Below are 23,941 nucleotides of genomic sequence, written 5' to 3'. Positions count from 1 at the left end.
AGAGAGAGATCCGAACAAATATGAAAAAGGCACACTTAAACTTAAAGGAGTTACTACTGATAAACGAGCCGACATGCACGTGCCCTCGCGTTCTCATCGGATCCTATGAGCCTTCTTTCATCTAACCGTCTTCATTTGTCCACGTGCATGCTCTGCACTCGCCCCGTTTCATCATTAGGGAAATGACTACATAGTTCAATAAAACCCACCCACCGTGCAAAAATGAATATATACGGTCGAAATGTCAAACGTACGAAGTTACGAAACATCCAAAATATCTGTATACATATGCAGTACGTAATTACGCAACTATTTTTCTTATATCGTTTGAGCACAATTTTTGTATCACGGGCGTCATTATTTTTTCTTGCTTTGTAATTCGATGAACAAGATTTTCTTTAATACTAGAAAATAGTATGGCTTCCGTCAGATCATATATAGTATTATAGTATGGCTTCCGTCAAATCATATATAGTATTATAGAATATATATCGTAGCTTTCAGATTTTCAAACTTTGGTAAAAGTAAAACTGGTATTGATTTTTCTTTTTTTGACATCAGTAAAAGTGGTATTGATTTACTACTGTTTTGAATGTGTATTTCAAAAATACCAAATATATCTTAACCTTAATTTCTCTCTATAGTTTGGATCTTCTCCGTGACTTTTTAAAGATATACTAAATGGAGTTCACACGTTATAAAAACCAGGCATGTGATTTTGTGTATACATATATATTTACATATAGTTTAATTTAAAAATTTGTAAATGACGTATATATTTATAGAGTTTTTTTTTTTTTTTTGGTTACAAATGGTGAAAAATAAAAGATAGTGTTGGGACACAATCTAACACGTTCCACTGATTCACTCTAAAAAGAGACACCAAACAAAAACACTTGTGCTTAGCTTCATACTTCTTGAGTTCTTTCTTTGTCCTCTTCCCCTCTTCCCTTCTTTTCTTCTTTCTTCTTTCTTCTTTCTTCATTCTTCCTCAAATTCACTCAGATTCTCTCACCAGACACAAACTCCAGATTCATCCGACAATGGAAACTTTCAGAACATTCCATCTTTTTCTTTTTCTCTTCTTCACATTCATCACTACTACACTGACGTCACCATCTCAGATCGCAGACTGTACAATGTGCACTTCTTGTGACAACCCTTGTCAACCAAACCCTTCTCCTCCACCGCCTTCAAACCCATCTCCGCCGCCTCCATCCCCCACCACCACAGCCTGTCCTCCACCTCCGAGCTCCAGTGGTGGTGGTGGCGGTCCATACTACTACTACCCACCTCCTTCTCAATCAGGATCCTACCGTCCACCACCATCTTCCTCCGGTGGTGGCTACGTTTATCCACCCCCTAAAAGCGGAGGAAACTACCCTTTCACTCCTCCTCCAAACCCTATTGTTCCGTACTTTCCATTTTACTACTACAACCCTCCGCCGCAATCTGTTATGTCCGGATCCGATGCAAGAAACAGATTCACTTACGGATCCACTCTTGTCTTAATCTTCACTTGTTTTGTATTAATAAAATGATAATAGTACCCCGATTAACGAAGATGAGATACGTAGAGGAGGTCGAAGTAGCTTATATATAATATCACAAGATTTTCCTCAGATCCTTTCAGAGAAGAAGAAGAAGGTAGAGATTGAAGACTATGCATGAGAGAGAGATCTTCACACTACAATATTGAAACGATGACATTATTGTTTCTTCTATATTTTTACTACTTTTTTTGTTTTGCTTTGTACAAGTAGAAAATAATAGTATAAATGTACTACTACTACTTCTATCTTTTAACAAATTTTGTGTTTAATGAATGTAACTCTTTCGTTAAAAGTTCAATAGTAATAATAATAAAAATTTGAATAAATGGGTTTTAATTTATTTTCTAGTACTTCAAAATTCCAATCTCAACAAACTTAGTTACGCAATAGTTTGGTTTAAAACGACAAAATAAAAAGCATCATTTTCTTATAAATAGTATAGATATAAAATACCTGTCGTATAACATTTACTATATCATCATACAAGGTTACATATTACTTCATGACTATAATAAAGACGAAACTTTGAAGATATGATGTAGAGGAGGAGGATCATGAGCCACACACACACACACACACACAGAGGTAGTGAGTAACCCAGTCGAGGCTATATTTTGGTCCTACTTTCTTTTTTTGATATAGGGAAAAGCCCAAAACTTCTATAGGTGCTTTTGGGCCTACACGCTCGTCGACGTCGAGCATCCGATGTTGTTAAGTTGATGTTTCAGTTTTACGACAACATTAATTATGTTTTGTTTTAAAAACCAGCGTAACATATTCCGACAACGAAATTTGGTGGATTAGAGCGATTGAAACAAAGATAAATGTGTTAATAATAAATGATCAGAAACGGAAATATAAACATAATGCTTTTTGTCCTATCTTGGTTTTTTTTTTTGGTTTAAATTGTCCTATCTTGGTTGCTACACTCTTTTGGAGTCAGACAAGAGATTTGAGTTAGGTTTAGTTGATTGTATCACCAATGGCTACTGTTGAGTTAGGTTTCTTTCACACAATTTGGACACGACTCAAATCTAAGCGAACTCATCCAATATTGAACTACAAAAACTTAAGCGAACTCATCCAATACCAAACTTTCGTTAATATGGATGTAATCGCACTAAAACGCTAACAACAACTATTTTCAAAATTTATTGGAGACGACTTGACCTTCTACATGTACAAGAGACTCCTAAAGATAAATCATTACATGCTCAGGCTGTCCAAATATATAAAGAACTTCACATTCCCTTATTTGACCAAAAATCAAGCAATAAAGATCATATCAATCAAGTCTTCTTCTATTGGTTTCTCATTTTAAGTTGATTTATTTTCTTAATCATTGTTTAAAATGAGGTAGGTACAAACCTATAAAAACTAAATCTTATTTTATTGTTTGTACACACACACATTTCGTTAAATCAGAAACTCCTTTTAAGTACGTCTTATTTTAATTTGAAACTCCTTTTAAATTACTTGGAGAATTTTTTAGCTTGGTTAACATTAATTAGGATCAATGTCTTTTAATCTATGTGAACATGTATTCGCGGATTCTAGTCTTACAATCATTGTCTTTCAACATGTTCACATTTGGTGGTCTATTTGCATGCAAGTGTACACAGAATCCTCTAGTTGATACTACTTGATAGTGTTTTAACGCCTCTTCATAATCACATAAAACTTCTCGTAGCCGCAAAATCTTAATCTATAAAATGCTATTGACTATGAGAATACATGAAAGTTGAATAAAAATCGATTTTAGAGTTTCTGGGAGCCAGAAAAATGTTTTATAAACTATTTTATATTGTATTGTAAAATGAAAATAGTGGGACATACAAATCGAAAAAAGAATCGAAAGAAAATGAGAAGAGAGGCGCAATTGTCTCAATCACCGACTCTTTTTATTTTATTTTTAGGTTATATAATCAAAATGTGATTTTTAATATTCATTTCATTCAACGAAAAGCCCAAAAGACATGAGCTGTTTATAGCTGTCTGTCTTGCTTCTGAGATCACGCGCTTCTAGATCGCGTGAACAACAGCTGTAATTTATTTTGGGGAAAAGGTTATTAACAAAATGTTTAAATTCACATTATTGTAATATTTATAACTTGTTGAAAAAGAAGAAAAATCATGATAATTACTGACAAAAATATCCTTAATTTCACATTTTTAGAACTAAAACAGAACATTTTAAGGTACTTTTAAAGTAGAAAATTGAAAGATTATGCACGAGAAAAATAGAGATTACATATCTCATTCAACAGCTTTTGTAGAAATTAACGGTAGTAACTAATAATCAACTAGACCAGAGTTTAAACGAATAATTAAATTAGTAAGATGCATATTATAACATTAGCTTACCTAAAAACAATATCGACTGAATTACATATACTTATGTGATCTAATTAGGATTAATAAAACCTCTCTTCATCATTTCCCTACTAATAACTTATTTTCCCCTAAATCTCTTCTCCTTCCTCAACCATTCAGACAAAAAAAGAGAGTTAAGAAACTAATCTTAACCACAAGAAAGAGTCATGAGAAGTACTGCGGCTCGTTCCTCTTCTCCAAGTTTCCTCCACAGCCTCTTCTTCTCCACCGCCGATCTCTTCATCGCCGGAACTTTAAACCCCAAATCCAAAAATCTACTAACCCTTTTCACATTCTTCTTGCTATTGCTGTTGTTGTTGTTGTTGTTGGTGGTGTTACTGCTACTGTAATTCTCAGCATTTGTTTTGATGATCCTAGCCTTGACATTTCCTGGTTCACCTTTGCCGATCTTGACATTTCGATTCTCAAGGTTGAGATTGTTACTACTTTTGTTCTTGATCCTGTTATCCTTTTGTCTAATTCCAAGAGCTGCTTGTCTCTTCTTCCTGCTCTTGATCCCACACGCATTACACAATGACTGCAAGCAAAGTAAAAAACCATGATCAGACCAGAGACCAAGCAGATCTAAAGTTAAAGAGCATATGACGGCATCATCATAAACAGTTTTGAACAAAAACTTAACCTAGTACTAATTTACCCTCTGATCAGCAGGTCATAAGACTCCAAGCACAGAATCAAAACAAAACATAGGGATCATCTAGCTATGTTCTTCTTCTATGATCTTTAGACCAACACAATCCTCACCTACCTAAATAACCTTACCTACCACATGATCACATCAATGCGCCAAAACCGACTAGCAAACAGTTAGCTAAGAACAAAAGATCCCATATTTGAGAGTACTTAAGGTACCCATTAGACTAGATCTAACACATGAGACCCCCACCCCCAAAGATTTGATTTTTAGGGTTTCAAAAAAACAGAGATCATGATCTCAATACTTACTTTAGGTCCAGCAGGGCCACCACGCCAAAGAGGAGTCCTGCTAGTTCCACAATCAACGCAAGTCTTCTTCGTATCACCTCCGCTTCCACTGCTACTACAGTTCCCGTTGTCTACATCGGACGAATCTCCCGCCGATTCGAGCTTCGTCTTTGTTTCTTCTGTCATTGACATCTATAACACAAAACAGAAAAGTTTAGTAAACGTGATCAACAACTACAAGTAAGTAAGAATAAGGATCAAAATGATCAAGTAAACTCACATTGATCCACGAGAAGCAAAGGTTGAGAATAATAGAGAACCTCTCTTCAAGCTTAAGCTGAAGAAACAGAGGAAATGAGAGAGTAAGAGAGCGATCAGAGACCCTCGGATGGCTCTGTGTGAAGCCTATAGAGACAGAGAGAGAGAGAGAGAGAGAGAGAGAGAGACAGAGAGAGAGAGAGAGTGAAGATGATGATAAGGAAGAAAGAGAGAGAGAGACGCCGCAGAGGAGTAACGGATAAAACAAACGGAGAGGCTTTTTATAATAAAGGAGGAGGCGGGGACTAATAAACCCTAGATTTCTATTTCTTATTTACTCTTTTACCCTCGAGCGGGGCTTTTTATTACTCTCTGACCACCCGCCAAAAAACATAAAACAACCACAAACTGAAAAAAAGAAGAGGGAAACTTTTTTTTACAGCTTTGTTTATTTACCAATTAAATGAGTAATGACAACAATCCAAGGAGGGATTTTTGGTATCTATCTTCTTGGTACCAAAATTTGAATTTTTTTCAAAAGCTGGCGCACAAAATGTTACTTGAATTGCTTGTTTCTGTTTTAGTAGTTCGATTGTATGCCACGTTGAGTTTCTTAAATTGGGCTTAGAGCATGCATGCACTTTTTTTTTACTCGCTGTCTTTTAGATATTTTGTGTAAACTTATCACAATTTATCAAGAATTATGTGAATTTTTATTTAAAATTTTTAAAAATTGTTGTTATGTTTTTAAATTAACACTCTTTAAACCTTGTGTTATCGATTTTGTGTATCGAGATATTTTTGGTTCAAAGTAACCTACGTACTAAAACATTAAGATTTTTTTATATATTTGAAAACCCTACTTGAAATTGACGATAACCATTAATAGTAGGCCTGCGAATTTGAACCGAACCGATTTGTCCGAACCGAACCGAACCGAAATTTGGGTAAATCGGTTCGGTTTCTATTAATTAAGTATACTGTTCGGAAAGATTTTAATTAGACTCGATTAACCGAGATTTTCGTTTTGGTTCGCTTGAACCGAACGGTTAACCGAAAAAAGAAAACCTTAAAGGTAGTCGTCGTTGCCTCTTTTCATTCTTTGATTTTTCTTCATTTCTTCTTCTTCAATTCACCATCTTTATTATCTTCGATTCATTATCATCTGTCCTCTTCTTTTTCGATTCATCATCATCTTCCTCAGTTATGATTTTTCTTCCATATATTATCATCTTCATCATCTTTTCTTTTGTGTTGCCTATTCTTCTTCTCGATCCATCATCTTCTTCCTTTTCACGATTCATCATCATCATCATCACCTTCTTCCTTATCTTGATTCATCATCATCATCATCTTCTTATTTTCCTCATCCTTATTCTTTGACTTCGATACTGCAATCTTCGGCTTCTGAGATCTCGCCGCCGTTGCCTCCACAGCTCTACTCGTGGTCGTAAAGTTTTCCTTCTCTCAAAACAAATCTCAGATTTTTTTATTTTTATTTTTGTGTTAATGGGCCATTTTTTTGCAAGCCCAACGATCAAAAACATCTTTAACCCAAAACTAATAAACCGAATTAACCAAATTGCAAAAACCGAAATAACCATCACCGAATCAAACCGAACCAAAATCTTAGTCAGTTTAATTCGGAACAGCATCGATTTATGGACATATGTTTTTAATATGGATACGCGTGCATATGCAGACCATACCCCAAAATGACCTGGACCGCACTACAACAGATTAAAAAAACACAAATAAAAGAGACAAACCAATTGGGCTTTTATGTCACCCACAAGACCAAATGAAGTTTGACCAACTTTTTTATGTTTGACTTTGCAGTGTTGTTTAGTACAAAATGTAACAAAAACCCAGAGAGGACACACATTTCTCATCACACTTTTTAAAAAACTTATAAACCCTTCTCCCAAATTTTCCCTTATAAAAAAATAAATTACCCTTTGATGACTCCTACCCAACTCCCCCCACAACAAAGCTTATTTCATGACTCAAACCCACCAACCACTGACACAGAATCTGACCAGACCAGGCCAGACTTCAGGCACCCCCCATCTGACTTTTACACAGAAGACCAGACTCTCTAATAAGACCCTTTTCAACCAGTGCCCCCCCCCCCCCCCCCCCCCCCAAAACTCTTTAATAAGCTGCTTCGACTCTTCAGACTCATCATGCTCAGCTCCTGTTGAAACAAAACCAGACTCACAGATTTTACACAAGCAAGACACAAAGCCACAGATTTACTTTACTCTGGCTTCCTAGTCTAGGCTTCAAATGCTCAGACATCTGGACAGGACTAAATAGTTCCCAAGTTATGAGTTTTCTTTTTTTTACCTTCACTTGAAGTTGAATCCACCTGGTGGTATGGCTGCATCAGTACCTCCAAACTGGAAGCCTTGTGCAGCGGCATCACCTGATGGTAAAGTTTCATCCTCCTCTTCCAACCAGTATGTTTCAAGAATCTTCACTGCCTTTTCATAGATTTCGCTGTTGTCATGACTCTGCAGATTCTCAATCTTTTCTAATCCCTCAGCATCATCGATCAACTGTGCATAAAAGTTTACATCCCCGGTATTTCCTGTGACCTTTTCAGCTTCCCCGACTTTCAGTATGTTCTCCAATCCTTCCAGACATACAGTGATGATCCTTGGATCAGGGCACACCAAAAGATCACACAGTGGTTTCACAACTCCCTGTTCCACCATGTACCTTAAAACACAAAAGGGAGGAATATAATTGACCGTTCGAAAGAGAGCAAGCAAAGATTTCAAAGGTGGTGAGATCAACAAAAGATGGGCCTAATATCGGATAATCTTACTTGATTTGATCAGGAGAACCACCTGAAGTGGCATTTGATACTGCCCATGCAGCTTCTTTCTTTATATCAAACTCCGCATTTTGAAGCAGATTGACAAGAGGGCAAATCAAACCAGCTTCACATACAGCCTGCATTACCAAAAGAATATTTAGCGAGCATAAAACACACAAAACAACTTTTTCAAACAACAAAAGGCTTCTGAAACATGGGATCGATCGACAGTCTTAGAAACTGATAAGCTGAACAAAAACAACAATTTCAGAAAATGTTCACCTGAATTTGGTCCCTGTTTCCAGCTGTGATATTTGAGATTGTCCAGCAAGCTTCCTTCTTTATGCTCTTCTTATGATTGTGAGTCAGAAGGCTCAAAAGGCTAAGGAGTGCACCATGACTAATTACACACTGCAAAAAAATAATTTCATCAGCTCAAAACCAACCAAAGAAAGAGATATAAGTGAGAAATAGTAAAAGTTTGAGATTTTTGATAGCATTTTACATCTAGAAATAACTAGGGTAACTGGGGAAAACAAAATCTACGAATAAACACAAATCCCATTCCAGATATCACCAAAAATTCGCAAGGCAATCATATTTGATCAGAAGCTACGTAATAACTTATGACAACCAAATGTCATATCAACAAGTTCAGATTCAGCTTTCTAAGCCATTGGTGTTTCATTCTTCCCATCAACATTGGACTATGTATCCTGGATAATAGGAATGAATAACACTGTAAAAGAACAAACATACCTGTGTTTGCAGATCATCTCCAGTGACAATGTTACCAATAGTACGAAGCGCAGGAATAAGCACAGATGGTGATGGATGCCTGCAACAAAATAAAATTTGATAATATTCATTAACAGTTAGAAAATAACATTCATTATACAAACAAAGAAACAATGAACTCTTGGCAATTGAAACTCACTGGAGAAGCTCGACGAGTCGTGGAACAACACCTGCCTCAATGACGGATTGGATCTTGTCATTTGTGCCATCGGAAAGGTAAGAGAGAGCCCAGCACGCATCCGTTAACACTTCCTCATCAGTCGAATGAATCAGGCGTTCAAGGGCTGGAAGTGCTGGACGGACCTGTTATTAAGAGATGACAGATATTAAAAAGAAAAATTCCTTGATCTTTGGGAAGCGATTGAGAGTGGAATAAGGGACAAACCTGGTCAAAGGGAGGCTGTGGCTTTCCCCTACAGAAGTTTGAGAGGGTCCAAGTAGCATTTCTCAGCATTGAGAGCTTAGCATGCTCATTCAACTGAGAGAGCAATGGTATCAAAGCTCCCTGGCCAAGGACAAGATCTCTGCACCGTGGAGAATCACCAGCAACATTTCCTAATGCCCAAACAGCCTTACACATGAACAGATCAAGAAAATAAAGTTTAGAACATGCTTGCTCCCGAAAACAAACAAAAGCGTGAGAAGAGACCATAGACGCATATCTTACCTGCTCACGGACATCATCACTTTGAGAAGCCAACAGTTGAACAAAAATCGGAACAGCACCATGTTCAATGACCACCTTTGTATTCTCTGAAGTCCCAGAAGCAATGTTTGTCAATGCCCAGGCAGCCTCAAACTGAAACCACACACACACAGACACAGTATTCAGTACCAGATGATAATTCTAGCAAATATGACAAGACGGATACATAACGGATCCACCGAACCTGAAGCTGTGGATAATCCTCTCTGGTGAGAAACTCCACAAAACGAGGCACAACACCAGCATCAATAACCTCTTCAATTGGAGGACTACGCTCTGCCGAAGTTCAAAACCATCGATTCATTTCAAGAAATTGCCAAATCGAATACAAACATATAAAAAAGAACCACATGCAAATATAGCAAAATTTACCAATAGAAAGCAATTTCCTGAACTGAGTAGTGGCTTCGAGCTGTAAGCCTCTATCCTCAGACAACACACCTCCAACCATAGAAGGCAAACTCTCCAACTTTACCAAAAAAAAAAAACCAAAATCAAAAATCGAAATCGATCTAATCAGTTACAATCAGAGAGAACAAACACAGTACAAATCCTCAAAATCAATTCCAGATCCCTACAAGTATTTACCTTCTTCTCAACAGTAGATGAAGCAGGAACAGAAGAAGGAGCGAATTGAGGTAACTGATTAGCTTGAAGACCTTCGCGACGCTTCTTCTGTAAGCTTTCCTCACGCTTACTCTTACGGATCTCAACCATGTTGTCCTCTCTCCTCCGTCGTCCTTCTTCAGCATCAACCGCCACTTTGTAGCGGTTCCGACGAACCTCAGTCTTAGCGTTAGGTCTCAGAGACATGGTGGTGGTGGTTGTGGTGGATACTGCTAAATCTCTCCTCTTCTTTCTTGTTGCTTCGTGCAGGTGAATGAAATGAAACGCCAAGGCGTGTGGAGAGAGTATATATATATAAATATCAAAAAGTGTATGTATAGGAATCGGCGGATAGATAGAGGATAAACCCTAGACGAAGTAGAGGGGAACGAGAAAAGAGGAAAAAAAAAGAGCCACAGAGAATTTGAAGTGAGAGTTTCGTTGGCTTTTACAAACACATTTTGGTAAAAATCTGTAAGAAATTTTTAGATTCGCCGTTTACTTTTTGAGTTGACTTGTTTATTCGTTATAGTTAATTTTAAAAGTGATACCATAAGAAATTACAGTTTTGGCAAATTTGACTATATGTGAAATGAAGTGGTACATACGAATGTTCAGGTATATTTGTTTTAGATAATAAAACACAATCATCGTCACTCAAGAAGGTTCAGCCAAGTTTTAAGAAGATACTACACATATTTATATATGTACGGCTGAGACGTTCTGATTTCTGAGGTGTTTTTATAAATGTTAAAGACTCTTTGAGGAAAAATAAAACATGGTGATGAGGGTTGTTGGTTTTAGCGGAGGTCAAGGACTTCGTATTTGAGTTTGGCGTTGAGGAAGACGTGTGAGCAATGTTCGTAGATTGGGTTACCGTCTTCTGATTCTTCGTGCGGGTGGAAGCCTCGTTGTTGGCAGTTACGGATCACGGATACGCCTGATGGATCTGAGAGATGGAATATTCCGTGAGGTGTTGATTCGTCTGTTGGTGCCATCACAATTGCAACTGCCTCCGGTAGCATTATCTGGGACAATAGATATAGATTAACGGTCTGAGTATAGCCGCAACATAAGTTGTTAACATTTATGATAATTGAATGGGGGAGATTGTTATACCTGATACGAGTAGTGTGTGTGGAGATCAACTGATGACATGAAGCAAGTTTGTGTAGGATGTGTCTGAAACCAAAATGTAATTAGCCAGAAGAATCGAAAAGCTTATCAACTAGTGGATATTATATGGATTCAGAACTGTTCCGAGTAGCTTTGTGGTAAGTCACCATCCGGAAATGGAAGATCTTTTCATTAGGGTGAGAGAACTTACATGAATCCAACCCAAGGGAAATAGAGAGAGCCTGTCCTGTACTTCGAATATTTCTTCTTCGTTTAGTGTTTGGCACTGACATTAACAAATGAAGATGGACCAAGTGTGAGAAGAATCCCAGGGAGAGTTGAAAAAATCGTTATTGATGTCAATGGTTAAGAAAAATGAAGAACATACAGAATCTGAGGTAGACTCCTGCTTTGGGATTATGAGAGTGGTGATATGAAAAACCCTGTTTTTCTGCAAAAAGGGAAACAAACAGAATATATAAGTGATGACGAGATGGTTTCAGACTTTCAGCTGATCATGAAGTTTGAATAATATAATATACATGCAAATGTTTCCATCAACGTACCAGAGAGCCAGCAAGTACTCCACAAGTTTCTAAATTCCTTTCTGTGTTTGACCGAGCTAGCCTTAGGAAATCATCCATTATGCGCACCGGCTCCAGAAATTTTAAATACAGGGAGACGCGACATTAGTAAAAAAACCAAAAAGATTAATATTTCCTGCACCAATTCTAGCAAGCTCTTCATAAGATGTAATGAACATAAATCTAATACTTTAATATAAAGCATATATTCCAACACATACTATTCAAATATTCCACGGAATAGTTCAGGGTTTATCAATGGGCTATCGTCTCAGAATTTTCTATTTTGCACTCACAAAAAACTATGGAATTGATGGGAATTGCACACAAAAAAAAGAAGAGATAGCTGGAACTTACAACATGCAAATGCTGATAAGTATTACTGCCGTCTTTTGCTTCTAGAGAAGGAATTGCTGGTCCTGGTCTAGGATCAGCAACTCTAGATGGGCAAATTTGGGCTAGCTCTTGATGCACTTGGGCAAGCACAGGAGGAGGGGAAGGTTGCTTCATACCAACAAACTGAAAGGGGTCTTCAGTTGCGTCACTAATAAACTGGGAATTTACTGCCTCAGAATGACGCTGCCATCGACCATCATCTAAGGAGAGTACAGAGTTTAGCGTTGCAATCTCTTGAGAATCACCATTAAGTGATGCTGCTGAACCGCTCAGTCCAGTGTCAATCAAACTGTAGAAACCCTTGGAGTAAGTTATGAATAGCCATGAATTCAAAAAGTAATACTACAAAAGGCAACTTATCAAATGCTAAGTACTTACCCTGAATTTTCAGCAGAACCCCAGTCGGTATTACTCGGATATTGAACCTGTCATTCCATACAAAATAACATTTTCCTTAGCTCCTTAAGATCTAAAAGATTAAAACTGGACTGGACCACGAAGAGAAAGAAAGAGTGAGAAAATGTGGGGAGGATAACAATGATTACCTTTATCTCCGACTTGGGTGCAACCCACTGACTTTTTAGACCATTTGGACCTAGAAATGAATGTCTAGACAAGGTTGCTTGGTTTGGAGGCAGAAAATCAAATGATCTGCAGGTACAGGAGCATAGTTAGAATCTCAATGATCATTGTGGGTTAATATGGACAAGCACTTGAGTCTCATATACCTATTTCTTGTTTCGATACTTTGAAACTAAAGACAACTCTACAAAACTCAACAACAAATATCTTCAAACATGATTCCATGAACAGAAAAGCCAAACAGCATTAGCAGTTTAGTACATCAGATTGGCAATTTTCCTGGTAAGAAATGACCTAAACAGATTTTATGGTGATCACAGAAACAGACAGAGCTAAAGCAAGGAAACCAGTGACTTATATGGGATCGCATATCCCTATTTCTCAGGGTTTCCAAATGCTCAGAGAACTTACGGTGTTGAATTCCTATTAAAGAGAATTACTGACAAGTGACAACTATACTAAGGGGAGATACTCACAGCTTCTGGAATTGCTGATCAATCTGTGTACGATTTGAAGATGAAGTTAGATTATTGTTATACGTCCAGGATGGTTGAGATGTCGGTAAGGCTGCCTGTATCCAGGAAAGAAAGAAAATTAAAGGAAATGCTGGTAAGAAAGCACAAGAGTTGAAGTTCTTTTGGGAACATGGATTATATCAAGATGCAACTGCCAAGTCTTAGACCTTGTTAATATCAGGACTGGAGTATGATGAAGCTTTGTGGGAAGGAGGCCATTCAACAGCATCTGAACTATATGATACAATCGGGAGATCATTTCCAACCCGGTGGGATTCATCCTCGGCTCTGTTTAGCTTATCCACTAGCCGGTTAAATTCCGGTTTCAGAGACTCGAGCTCATTGATTACAGCACGCAACCTCTGTTGTACAAAAGAAAAAGAAACCACATCTGAGGACACTACTATGTATGGTATACACCAAACAACATTTTTGAAAGGATAAAACAGAAATACCTGACCTTCCTACTCCCAAGTCTTTCTTGTGGAAGCCATGCCTGGTAATCTCGATGGAAAGGAATCGTTTCAGAAATCAAACTGCAGAAGAAAAAAGGACACAAAACTTGTAACCTCTTGGATAAAATACAAATGAATACTTAAAAGTGATACTTTTTTCTCCTCACCTTGAATATCTAAGAAGCATGATATACAAATCCACAACATTCTTCTCATCGCGATATATGCTGGCCTGAAGCAATGTTCAAAAACATGTTAAAATCTTCTCAGAGATGTGAACCATCAAAAACCACACAACAGGCCAATGAATTCAACTGCTTTATTACAAGTAGCTAAATCATACAATTGGAAGTAGCCGATTAGGTTTACTACGATAACTAGAAATCCAACACTGTTCTGTTCCAATAAACTCCAAAAAAAATCTCTAATTGATAAACTAAACTCTCAAATCGATCACTTCCTAAACTAGCGGTACGAAAATCAAATACTAGAAACGCTTCATATTAATTTTTGAGATTGAGATTCGTTGCGATATCGGGAACTGACCTGTCGGAGGAGATTATCGGCGATGCGGTAGTAATTACGGAGAGGAATACGATTATCCACCTCAATCTTACGAGCAACCTTATTCAGATCAATCTTCATCTTCACCGTATCATCCGAGTTTCAAATCGCTGAGAGAGATCGAACGGATCAATGGCGCTGAGGAAAACGTAAAAGAGTAGTCGGAGAGGAATCAAAAACTGTGTCGTTTTAAGAAACCAACTAATGTCGACATGATTACCAAACCAAAGTTTACTTTAAAAATCAGAGTCTTAGGGGTATAATTGGAATTAGCTAAATGGAATGTAACCTCTAAAATTACTTTCAGTTTTTTTTTTACGCAAAAATTGCTTTTAGGGGTGTTATTCAATCTTGAATTTTAATGGAGTTAGATGTATTTCAAAATTCAGCGTTATTCTATCAGGTATTTTAGAAAATACAAGAAAATTTATTGTTATTGGATTTAACATTTGTTGGATGATTTTAAAGCACTTGTAAAATTGTTGTTATTCTATTTCTAATAAATTTTGTTTTACCTTAGATTTTAATGTATTTTACATCCAAAACATGAATAAAGACAATTCTAACAATTTTTAAGTATTCTATCTTTCTTCTCATAAGTATCTCTCCCGATGAAATCAATAACATTCGGTGACTTCGTCATCGTCATTGTCGTTGTCGTCCTCATCGTCGTTGTCGTCATCGTCGTCGTCGTCATCGTCGTCGTCGTCATCGTCGTTGTCGTTGTCGTTGTCGTTGTCGTTGTCGTTGTCGTTGAAACCAAGTGCATGTCTTTAGATGCAGAGGAAGCTATGTTTCAAATATCACTAAAAGCAGCAGAGCAACAGAGGAAGCTATGTTTCAACTGTGATTGTGTTGTGACAATCTGGCTCTGGCTCTCGAAGTAACTGTGATTGTGTTGTGACAATTTTGTTACCGTCTAACCGAAGATAGAACTTGACCAGTAATCTGGCTCTCCTCATGTTCTTAGTAAACACCAACACTACTTAGTAAACACCAACGATTTTCATCCTACTCCTGGATTAGTAAACCAACACTAACCCATCATCAAGCTATCCTCATGCTCTGCAAATTGTCTCTAAAAATGTAGAAACTACTCCTATATATAGTCTTCCAAAGTGATGTTACAGAAGCTACTACCATCACTTTATCCAATCATCATTGAAGCTTTAGTGTCCTCTTCTCCAGCCACGGTAACTGTCCCGACTACTCCCCCAAATTCGGTTTCATTGGTAAATGAGATTGTGAGGGATAGTATCTTAAGTAGTAAGCAATCAATTTGCTGCCTTCGACCTGGGAGTATATGGTAACGAGATGGATGATGAATCCTCTCAAAGGACCCAGGGAGGAAGGACAATCAAGCCTACTCAAAGAGCCCAAGAAATGCAATGGACTACGGTAGGTGGGTGTGGTATGTTGATTGCACATCACGTTGGACCAAAGGCTTAGAGATTATGAGGAGTAAAAATAAGCTATGAGTTCTTCTTCTAGCTTGGTGAGCTTAGCCAACGTTGGTTAAAAGAAGCCATAAAGTTGGAAGAGCTTAAGCTGAAGAAGTACGAAGCTCGAGAATTTGCAGAATATGAAGGAAAATTTTGACAAAAACAAATGGAAAAACACTGAATTTCATTTTGATTTTTATTTAATTAAAACTAAATGCTACTTGAAAAAAATTTGAATTGATCATATCAAATCATAAAATATCTTGAGCTTAATTAAAATCTTAAATTTTGTAACAAATAGTTGACCACCGTATTTGATAAAAATATTATATAATATATGCATTTTTTTTTAGATTCTCTGTTTTGATTACAAACGATCTTGCTGCTCTCTATCCTTCCACTTGTTGAACCTTCTTCACTATCTTGATGCCACTAAATTAGCTAACCTCATTCCACTCGTTGAACCTGGTGCCACTAACTTAGCCAACCTCATTCCACTAACTAAATCCTCTTAACGAAATTGGTGCCACTAAACTAGACAACTTCTTTAGAAGTTTATATAACACCGTAAGAGAAAAGAAGATGAAAAAAATAGGTGCGCCACTGCAGTCTTAAGTAATTGTTCTCGTATATCTTTTTTTTTTAAGTTACTAATCTATGGCAATTTTCTATCACACTTTGATACAGTTGCTTTTTCCTGTGTGTCTTGTAGGTTACACTGCTATCTTGTTCAGCCTCATTGGGTTTCACGTGTAAGTTCGTCTTTTGTATTTTTCTGAGATTATTAGTTATCATACATAATCTATACGTATTCTTAAATGATACTTGATATTAAAGTTTATAGGTTCTTAGAATTTATGTTTACATTTGATAAATGTTATTTTACTAGATGTATAATGGGATGTCATTTTACTAGAAGCATAATGGGAGATCCACAACCACAAGGAAAGAAAAAAGGACCATATGAAACGTGGAATGCACGAGAAACAAAAATGTTGATCAGACTCCTCACAGAGGGTATCAACCAAGGTTGGCGTGATACAAGTGGTTGTATAAGCAAGATGACAGTGGAGAAAAAGATTCTGCCTGCTTTGAATTCTGCACTTCAGTGTGAGAAAACTTATAACAACTATCAAAGTAAATGGAAGAATTTGAAAAATCGCTATAATAGCATGCTAGAGCTGATTCGGTTTAGTTCTGGATTTGGGTGGGATCCCGTAACTAAAAAGTTTACAGCTCCTAACCATGTGTGGGATGATTACGAAAAGGTAACTGAGTTTTTAAAGTTTTATAATAGTTTATTTTATTAATTAGTAATATTATATATTTTTCTTTATAGGCACATCCAAGACAAAAAAGCATGCGTGATGAAACATTTGAAGACTATGAAGATTTACAGCTAATATTTGATGTTGGATTAGCGACGGGAAAAAATGCTGTTGGCTTAGGAGATGATACTGACGCGCAAACTTTTGGAGTTAAAGATAATGCACCATGCGAATTATATTCAAGTCTCTTTGGACATTTAGATGGATCTCAAGCATCAGGTTCGAGAGATTCAAGTATGCCACAAAGCAAGGGGGGCCAGAGAGATAAACAAAATCCTAAAAAAAGAGCTAAAAGTGGAGATGGTGAAGACTCTGGTAATTCGAATCCAAGCATGGATAGTATCCGTATGGAAAAGGCGTTCACTGAAATGATTGAGGTAAGCAATCAAGTTGTTAGCTTGATACAACAACGAGAGGAAAGACAACAAAGAGAAGCCAGCTCCAGAGAAGCTGAGAAGAAAAAGAACAATTTATGGGAAGCTATTAAAGAAATTTCTGATTTGGAGGAAAATGTTCGTTATGATACATTGAATGAAATTCTAAAGTCGGGGATGAAAGAAGTGTTCATCAGCATGTCTATCGAAGAACGTTTGTGTTGGATAAGACGCAATGTGTATTGATGTTTTTTTTTGGTTGGTAGAAAACTTATGTTTTCTTTGTTTTTTTGTATTATTTCCTTTTTTCCTAAAAATTGTTTGCTTCATTTGAAATCTACATTTTTTTTTTTTTTAAATTATTGGGTAAATCTGTTCTCAATGAGCTTGAATCGGTATTATAGATCACTGTAAATCTTTAACTGAGGATCAAGGTAATTTCCAGAACTTTGCATGCTCACACGAAAAAATAACAAAAAGGAAAAGACATGTTCCAATGTTAAATGGTGATTCCATTAATCTTATGTGTGGCTCACAGTAAGATTCCCACTTTGGTTATAACTACTGTTTAAAATAGTACGAGGACTTAAGAAAAGAAGAGATCTAATAGACTTTCAAACTTTGAGCCACATGTAACTTATAAATAACTCACACCTTCATAATTTAATGTCGATCGTTTGATAACGTAGCTGCCTTTTATACCGTAGTCAAGCTACTTTAATACTATACATTAATGTTAATTTTCATTTTTATCATTATATTATTAAATCGATTTTATTGAACTGGTCAAGTTGTATCTTACTTGAGTTTACCTCAAATATTTACTCTAGATTTTCTCCAACAAATATTCAACATAGATTTATTATATTCTATTTTCTGTTTTGATTACAAAATATATTTTCAGAAGTCTATATTACGTCAAATGGAAAAAACCAGATCATCTTTATCAGAAGTTTCATCTTCCTTCTCCTCTGAAATTGGCTTCTCATCGACTTTAGTTTTTTCCTTCGACTGTTTCACATGTAAGTTCGTTTTCTGCAGTTTTTTTGAAACTCTTAATTACTTAAATAAATAAAAATATTTCATACATGACTAATACAAACTATTTGTTTCCTGTACAAAGGTTGTCGGACGAAGAAGAAATCGAAATTGCAAGAGAGCAACTCGAGGATGAAGATTTGGATACAAAGATAATGCATTTGTTGGTGACGTTAATAGGGTTAGCACAAGTCTTCATTGCACATCAATATTTAAAACAGAAAGATTACATCGAGTATCCAATCCGACGACCTATCACAAGAATTGGATACGATTATATGTGCAATGTGTTACGAGAAGATAATGATCATTTTCGGGAGTTATATCGTATGTTTCCAGACGTGTTTCTGAAGCTATGTCAGCTTATACGAGATATGACGCATTTAAAAGATACAAGATTCATCTGTGTTGAAGAAATGGTTGCCACCTTTCTAATCACTGTTGGCCACAATTCAAGGTATGGTCACACTAGAGATAGTTTTGGAAGATCAAAATTTGCTACAAGTACAAATTTTCATAAGGTTTTAAAGGCAATAAATACAATTGCTCCGAGTTTGATGGCCAAGCCTAACCTTATGGTAGCTTCAAAAATAAGAGAGAGTACAAGATTTTATCCTTATTTCAAGGTATGTATATGTAGTCTATATTTCTTTCTTTTTTTTGTTTACTATTGTGTTCTTTAAAACTAATATCTCAGTCCTATTTTTTCTTTTAGAATTGTTTGGGAGCAATTGATGGTACACACATACCTGCTATGGTATCTAACAATATAGCTCCAAGCTACCATAATCGAAAAGGAGTAATATCGCAGAATGTATTGGTTGTTTGCAACTTTAATATGGAATTCATATACGTTCTCAGTGGATGGGAAGGTTCAGCACACTATTCAAAAGTATTATATGATGCTTTAACAAGAAGGACTAATAGATTTGTGGTTCCACAAGGTAATTCTTATATTTTATGATAAACTAATAATTTTACTTACCATATGATAAGCTAATAACTACATGTTATAAATTTTCTCTCAGAAAAATTTTACTTAGCTGATTGTGCATTTGCGAATAGACGCAATTTTTTGGCTCCTTTTCGAGCTACTAAGTATCACCTCCAAGATTTTACTGGCCAAGGTTGCGATCCGGAAACTCCTCCGTTTTTCGAGCTACGAAGTATCACATCGTCATTCATCTTTACGAAACGTGATTGAGCGAATTTTTGGAGTTTTCAAATCACGGTTTACTATATTTAAAACTGCTCCTCCGTTTTCTTATAAAACACAGACAGAATTAGTGTTGGCTTGTGCAGCCTTACACAATTTTTTTCGCAAGCATTGTCAGATGAATTTCCTGTACTTGAAGAAGAATTTGGAGTTATTGATGAAGAAAACATGGAAGACAACACTCCCTTAGATGGTTCTCAAAATAATGAAGTTTTTGAAATACAAGATCAAGAAAGAGAAACTGCTAATATATGGAGAGAAGCAATGGCTCAGCAAATGTGGAGGGATGCAACTAGCTAGTAATGAAAGCTAGAAGTGAGAATAATGATTTATGCAGTTTAAGTATATATTTTATTATGGATTTACTTTTTAATGTAAGGTTTTAATAATTTTGTTAGTTTAATTTTATATTTTAACAGTTGCAAAATTATTCAAAACACAAAAAGTAACCATGAGTAACGTAAAATTATTAAAACCAAATTAAAACGTTCATTACTAGCTAATATATGGAAAAACATGTTTTTGATAAGGTAACGTAATGTTTTAATTTGGTTTCCACTTACACCACAATTTATGGATAAGTAATATTTTTTTATTTACCTTCAAAAAAAAAAAAAAAAGTCCACTAGTAAATGACTTTCAAATCCATCAGTTATGCTTTTCAAATCCACTTATAATGACATCAAATCTTTGTCTAATGCATTAGGAAACCATTGAACTTTAAAATCCACTAATAATTCAAATCCATTAAAAACCTCCATCCAATAACATCCCCTTAATTTGCTTGGACCAACTGATCAGATTTATGTATATGTTTTACAAGTTACAATCCATAATTAATTTAGATTTTTATTTAAGTCAAATCCTTTATACTATAAATTACAAGTCACTTGGCCAATTAAATTTTGCCACATCAGATTTTAGTTTTTTCTATTTAAAAAAATGAACAAAAACAAAAGACCATCTATGAACTTATATAAAAATCATAATTAATATAAGTTTAAGAGATAATCTATGAATATGAACAAAAGTTTAAATATATTTAATAAGCTATATTTAGTATCAAGCTAGTTTAAGGATAATAAATATTATTAAGACCATCATTGAATATCACTAGAAAACTGATGCATCCTTGAATATGAATACTCTACCAACAGTTACATATAAGCCAAACACTTTTAGGAATTCTACGTCTACCATTACCAATTATTAGACTTCATTGCTTTCTACACTTTCTTTGTAAAAAATCATTTTCAAAACTTACTGTACGTACAAGAAGATTAAATACTGCAAGGCTATTTTTCCAACGTTATTAAAACATCACTTTAATATTAACATGATGTCATATTCTTTGATTGGTCCGGTTACTTTTCTAAATTGTAATTTTTTTTTGAAGTGAAGTTAATTGTTAAGGTTTAAAAATTATGAATCAAAGTTTTTTATGATTGCTTTCATTATTATAAATTTCCGGTTAGCAAAAAGTAGATGATTACCATACAAGAGACAAGTAACCTCTACATAAAAAAATATATTTGTAGGTGAAGTTATGATCAATAATAATATTCATTGCTTTCTACACTTTTGTTGTTAAACTTCTTTTTCATTTTCAAAATTTACTGTAGGAAAATTAAATGCTACAAGAGGAAGTAAACTCTACATAAATATTCCCAAGATTTTTGGATCAAGGGTAACTTACTCAAACTGGAGTGTATGATACATAGTGTGTATTTTTAAAAGGAAATGACACAGATCCCACTTCAATGCTTTCTCTACACTTTTTTTTTGGAATTAGCTAAATGGAATGATTTTAAGTAATCTCTAAATTTCTTTTATTTTCTTGACCAACTGATCAGATTATGGTAGCGAATGACAGCAGTTAAGCGGGACGAAATTCGAATGTTGCGGGACGGATCAAACAAAATACACCAATCACACAAATATCACATATTTGCACAAAAAACACACTAACACAATATCTTATTAGGAAAAATGTCATTTAAACCATGAACTTTCAAATATTGGCTATTTAAACCATGAACTTTCTTTTTTGGCTTGGTCAATGAAATTTCATGTTTAAAAAAGCTAGTCAACAAAAGTTGATGTTTTAAATGGCTTACAATAAAGTTCATGGTTTAAATGGCCAAAATTTGAAAGTTCATGGTTTAAATGGCCAAAATTTGAAAGTTCATAGTTTAAACGACAGTTTTCCCTATCTTATTATATAAACTTTAGTTTTCAAAATTAGTAATTCATATAATCGCGACATGTGTCAAATATATCAATAATATTTTGACATGTGTGAAAATAAATTTTATATAATAATTATAGGAAAATTAAGAAATCCGAAAAATAAAATGATTACAAATAATATTTTTGAAATGTATATAAAACCAAAAGTAATCTATTATATCACTAATTCTAATAGGAAAGTTATCTATTAATTTACTAATTTCAATAGGAAAATATGTGCATTTAATAAGGAAAATATTTGCAATTTAAATGCAGTTGTTATTTATTATAATCATATAGTAAAAATAAATTTATACAGAAAAGTGATTAAAGTATAAAAAGGTTTCATGTGTTAAAATTAGTGATTAACATAATATAAGAAAAATAAGATAATCAAAATAAGAAACTAATGTAACTTTCTTAAGTTTTTCAATCGGTGAATGATTTGATAACATATTCAATATTATGTTATTATATAAACTTTGGTTTTCAAAGTGAGTAACTCATGTGATCGCGGCACGTGTCAATTTTAACAATTAAAGATTTTGTTATGTGTTATACAAAAACTTTGTTTTAACATATTTGTAAATTATAAGAAATTAAAAAATTAAAAAATTTAATAAATATGGAGTGTGTGAACTCTAAATCCTGTTTTAGAAAAATGAAATAAAATTAATATTTTGAGTACAATTTAAAATTTCACATATTTTTCTTATATTCACGTTAATACGCGGGCCTAATTTAGTAACTAATAATATTTAAGTAAAATCTCGTAATATATACATAACAAAAATATATAGATTTTGGTTGTTTTTCTCTACAGAAAGCGGTGTGGTCTACCCGCATCAAATTAGAAGAGGGTAAAACTGTTTAAAGTACGGTTTTTATATTTTTTTTTTTGTAAAAAAAATCTTTAATATATGGGTAGATATACACATATATATATATAATATACTTCTTTACATAAACATATAATTTTTTTTATTTTACTTGATTTAAAATATATATGTCAAATAATTAAATTTTTCCTTCTAATAAATTGGGTTTTTAAAGTTCATAAATGCATGAAAATGTTTTTCTTAAGCCCAAAACAAATAATAATTTACAACTATATAAAATATTAATATATTCATCTATAATTTGTAATATGCACTATTTGTTGTTTTTATCATCTTTCAATAATTTATTATGTATAATTTATTTTTTCTAACCGCACTTGTCCCGCAAATATATTTTTCCCGCACAAACCGCAATTAAACCGTACCGCACTATTAAATTGTTTATCACGCACAACCAAATCCGTTGTCACCATTCGGACCTTATATGTATATGTTTGCAAGTTACAAACCCATAATTAAAACCACATCTGAATTCTGATTTTTTAAGTCAAATCCTTTATACTGTAAATTACAAGTCAAATGAAATATGAGCGTTATTACTGTTCAATGCGTTTTTCAGTTTTTCTTTCAAAAATTGAACCGCACTTTGAACTTTTATTTTTTTATGAACAAAGTAAAAAACGCACCGCATCTTAAAAAAGTTAAGTTGATTGGTGAACTCAAATCACATCCATAACAAACCGTCCCACTTTTTACAAATACGCCACTCCCATTCACTACCTAAGTTGATTGGTGAACTGAAATCACATCCATAAGAAACCGTCCCACTTTTTACAAATACGCCGCTCCCATTCACTACCTAAGAGGGTAAGTGGTGACATAGAGAAAAGCAGAATTGACAAAAGAAAAAAGAAAAAAAACGCATGTGGGTCACCAATCAACAGACTAAGGGGGGTGTATTCAAACCATGATTTTGGGGAATTTGATAGGATTTAGGAAATTTAGAATTTTGATAGATTTTAGGGAAGTTCATATGATTTTCTGTAAAATTCTTTCAAATCCCACCTAAAACCATGAGATTTAGATTTATGTATTTTTAACTAAACAAATCCTCCATAATCCTAAAAATTATTAAAATCCTAATCCACAAAACTGTTTTGAATAACAGTGGATTTTAAAGTAGATTTTTAAATCATCAGT

General features: G+C 34.7%; 4 protein-coding genes and 1 pseudogene across 5 annotated transcripts; 2 read left to right on the top strand and 3 right to left on the bottom strand.

Moving 5' to 3' along the window:
• The first annotated feature begins 850 nt into the window (after positions 1-850).
• Positions 851-1,879, top strand: LOC104718771 (uncharacterized). Its single transcript, XM_010436581.3, has one exon. The coding sequence runs from the start codon at positions 1,044-1,046 to the stop codon at positions 1,539-1,541; it is 498 nt and encodes a 165-aa protein (XP_010434883.1). The 5' UTR covers positions 851-1,043; the 3' UTR covers positions 1,542-1,879.
• A 1,988-nt stretch (positions 1,880-3,867) lies between these two features.
• On the bottom strand, positions 3,868-5,404 carry LOC104718770 (GATA transcription factor 17). Its single transcript, XM_010436580.3, has 3 exons — positions 5,152-5,404; positions 4,893-5,063; positions 3,868-4,464 (listed from the first exon to the last, which is right to left on the bottom strand). Exons 2-3 carry the CDS (start codon positions 5,061-5,063, stop codon positions 4,075-4,077), a joined length of 561 nt encoding a protein of 186 aa, XP_010434882.1. The 5' UTR covers positions 5,152-5,404; the 3' UTR covers positions 3,868-4,074.
• A 614-nt stretch (positions 5,405-6,018) lies between these two features.
• LOC104718769 (importin subunit alpha-2) lies at positions 6,019-10,633 on the bottom strand. Of its 2 annotated transcripts, none has more exons than XM_087469408.1 (11): positions 10,046-10,633; positions 9,830-9,926; positions 9,642-9,733; positions 9,419-9,550; positions 9,137-9,322; positions 8,891-9,054; positions 8,713-8,791; positions 8,236-8,364; positions 7,963-8,090; positions 7,479-7,853; positions 6,019-6,590 (listed from the first exon to the last, which is right to left on the bottom strand). In XM_087469408.1, the coding sequence occupies exons 1-10, from the start codon at positions 10,268-10,270 to the stop codon at positions 7,481-7,483; spliced, it is 1,605 nt and encodes a 534-aa protein (XP_087325534.1). In that variant the 5' UTR covers positions 10,271-10,633; the 3' UTR covers positions 6,019-6,590; positions 7,479-7,480. The 2 variants fall into 2 exon arrangements, with proteins under 2 accessions (XP_087325534.1, XP_010434881.2); XM_010436579.3 differs by lacking the exon at positions 6,019-6,590 and adding an exon at positions 6,932-7,326.
• On the bottom strand, positions 10,630-14,489 carry LOC104718768 (AMSH-like ubiquitin thioesterase 3). Its single transcript, XM_087469409.1, is given in 14 exon segments — positions 10,630-11,091; positions 11,183-11,245; positions 11,391-11,445; positions 11,448-11,465; positions 11,568-11,630; positions 11,746-11,835; positions 12,121-12,448; positions 12,538-12,584; positions 12,705-12,810; positions 13,218-13,312; positions 13,424-13,618; positions 13,717-13,792; positions 13,879-13,943; positions 14,258-14,489. Coding segments are annotated over 13 exon segments (1,275 nt in total). The 5' UTR covers positions 14,357-14,489; the 3' UTR covers positions 10,630-11,091; positions 11,183-11,207.
• Positions 14,490-16,640: 2,151 nt separating this feature from the next.
• On the top strand, positions 16,641-17,665 carry LOC104789343 (uncharacterized protein At2g29880 pseudogene; annotated as a pseudogene).
• Positions 17,666-23,941: the final 6,276 nt, after the last annotated feature.

This window comes from Camelina sativa, chromosome 10, assembly GCF_030686135.1.
Source record: "Camelina sativa cultivar CO46 ecotype springtype chromosome 10, ASM3068613v1".
NCBI classification, from domain to species: domain Eukaryota; kingdom Viridiplantae; phylum Streptophyta; class Magnoliopsida; order Brassicales; family Brassicaceae; genus Camelina; species Camelina sativa.
The sequence above is the reverse complement of the archived record's forward strand: the minus strand, read 5'-3'. Positions and strand labels throughout refer to the sequence as shown.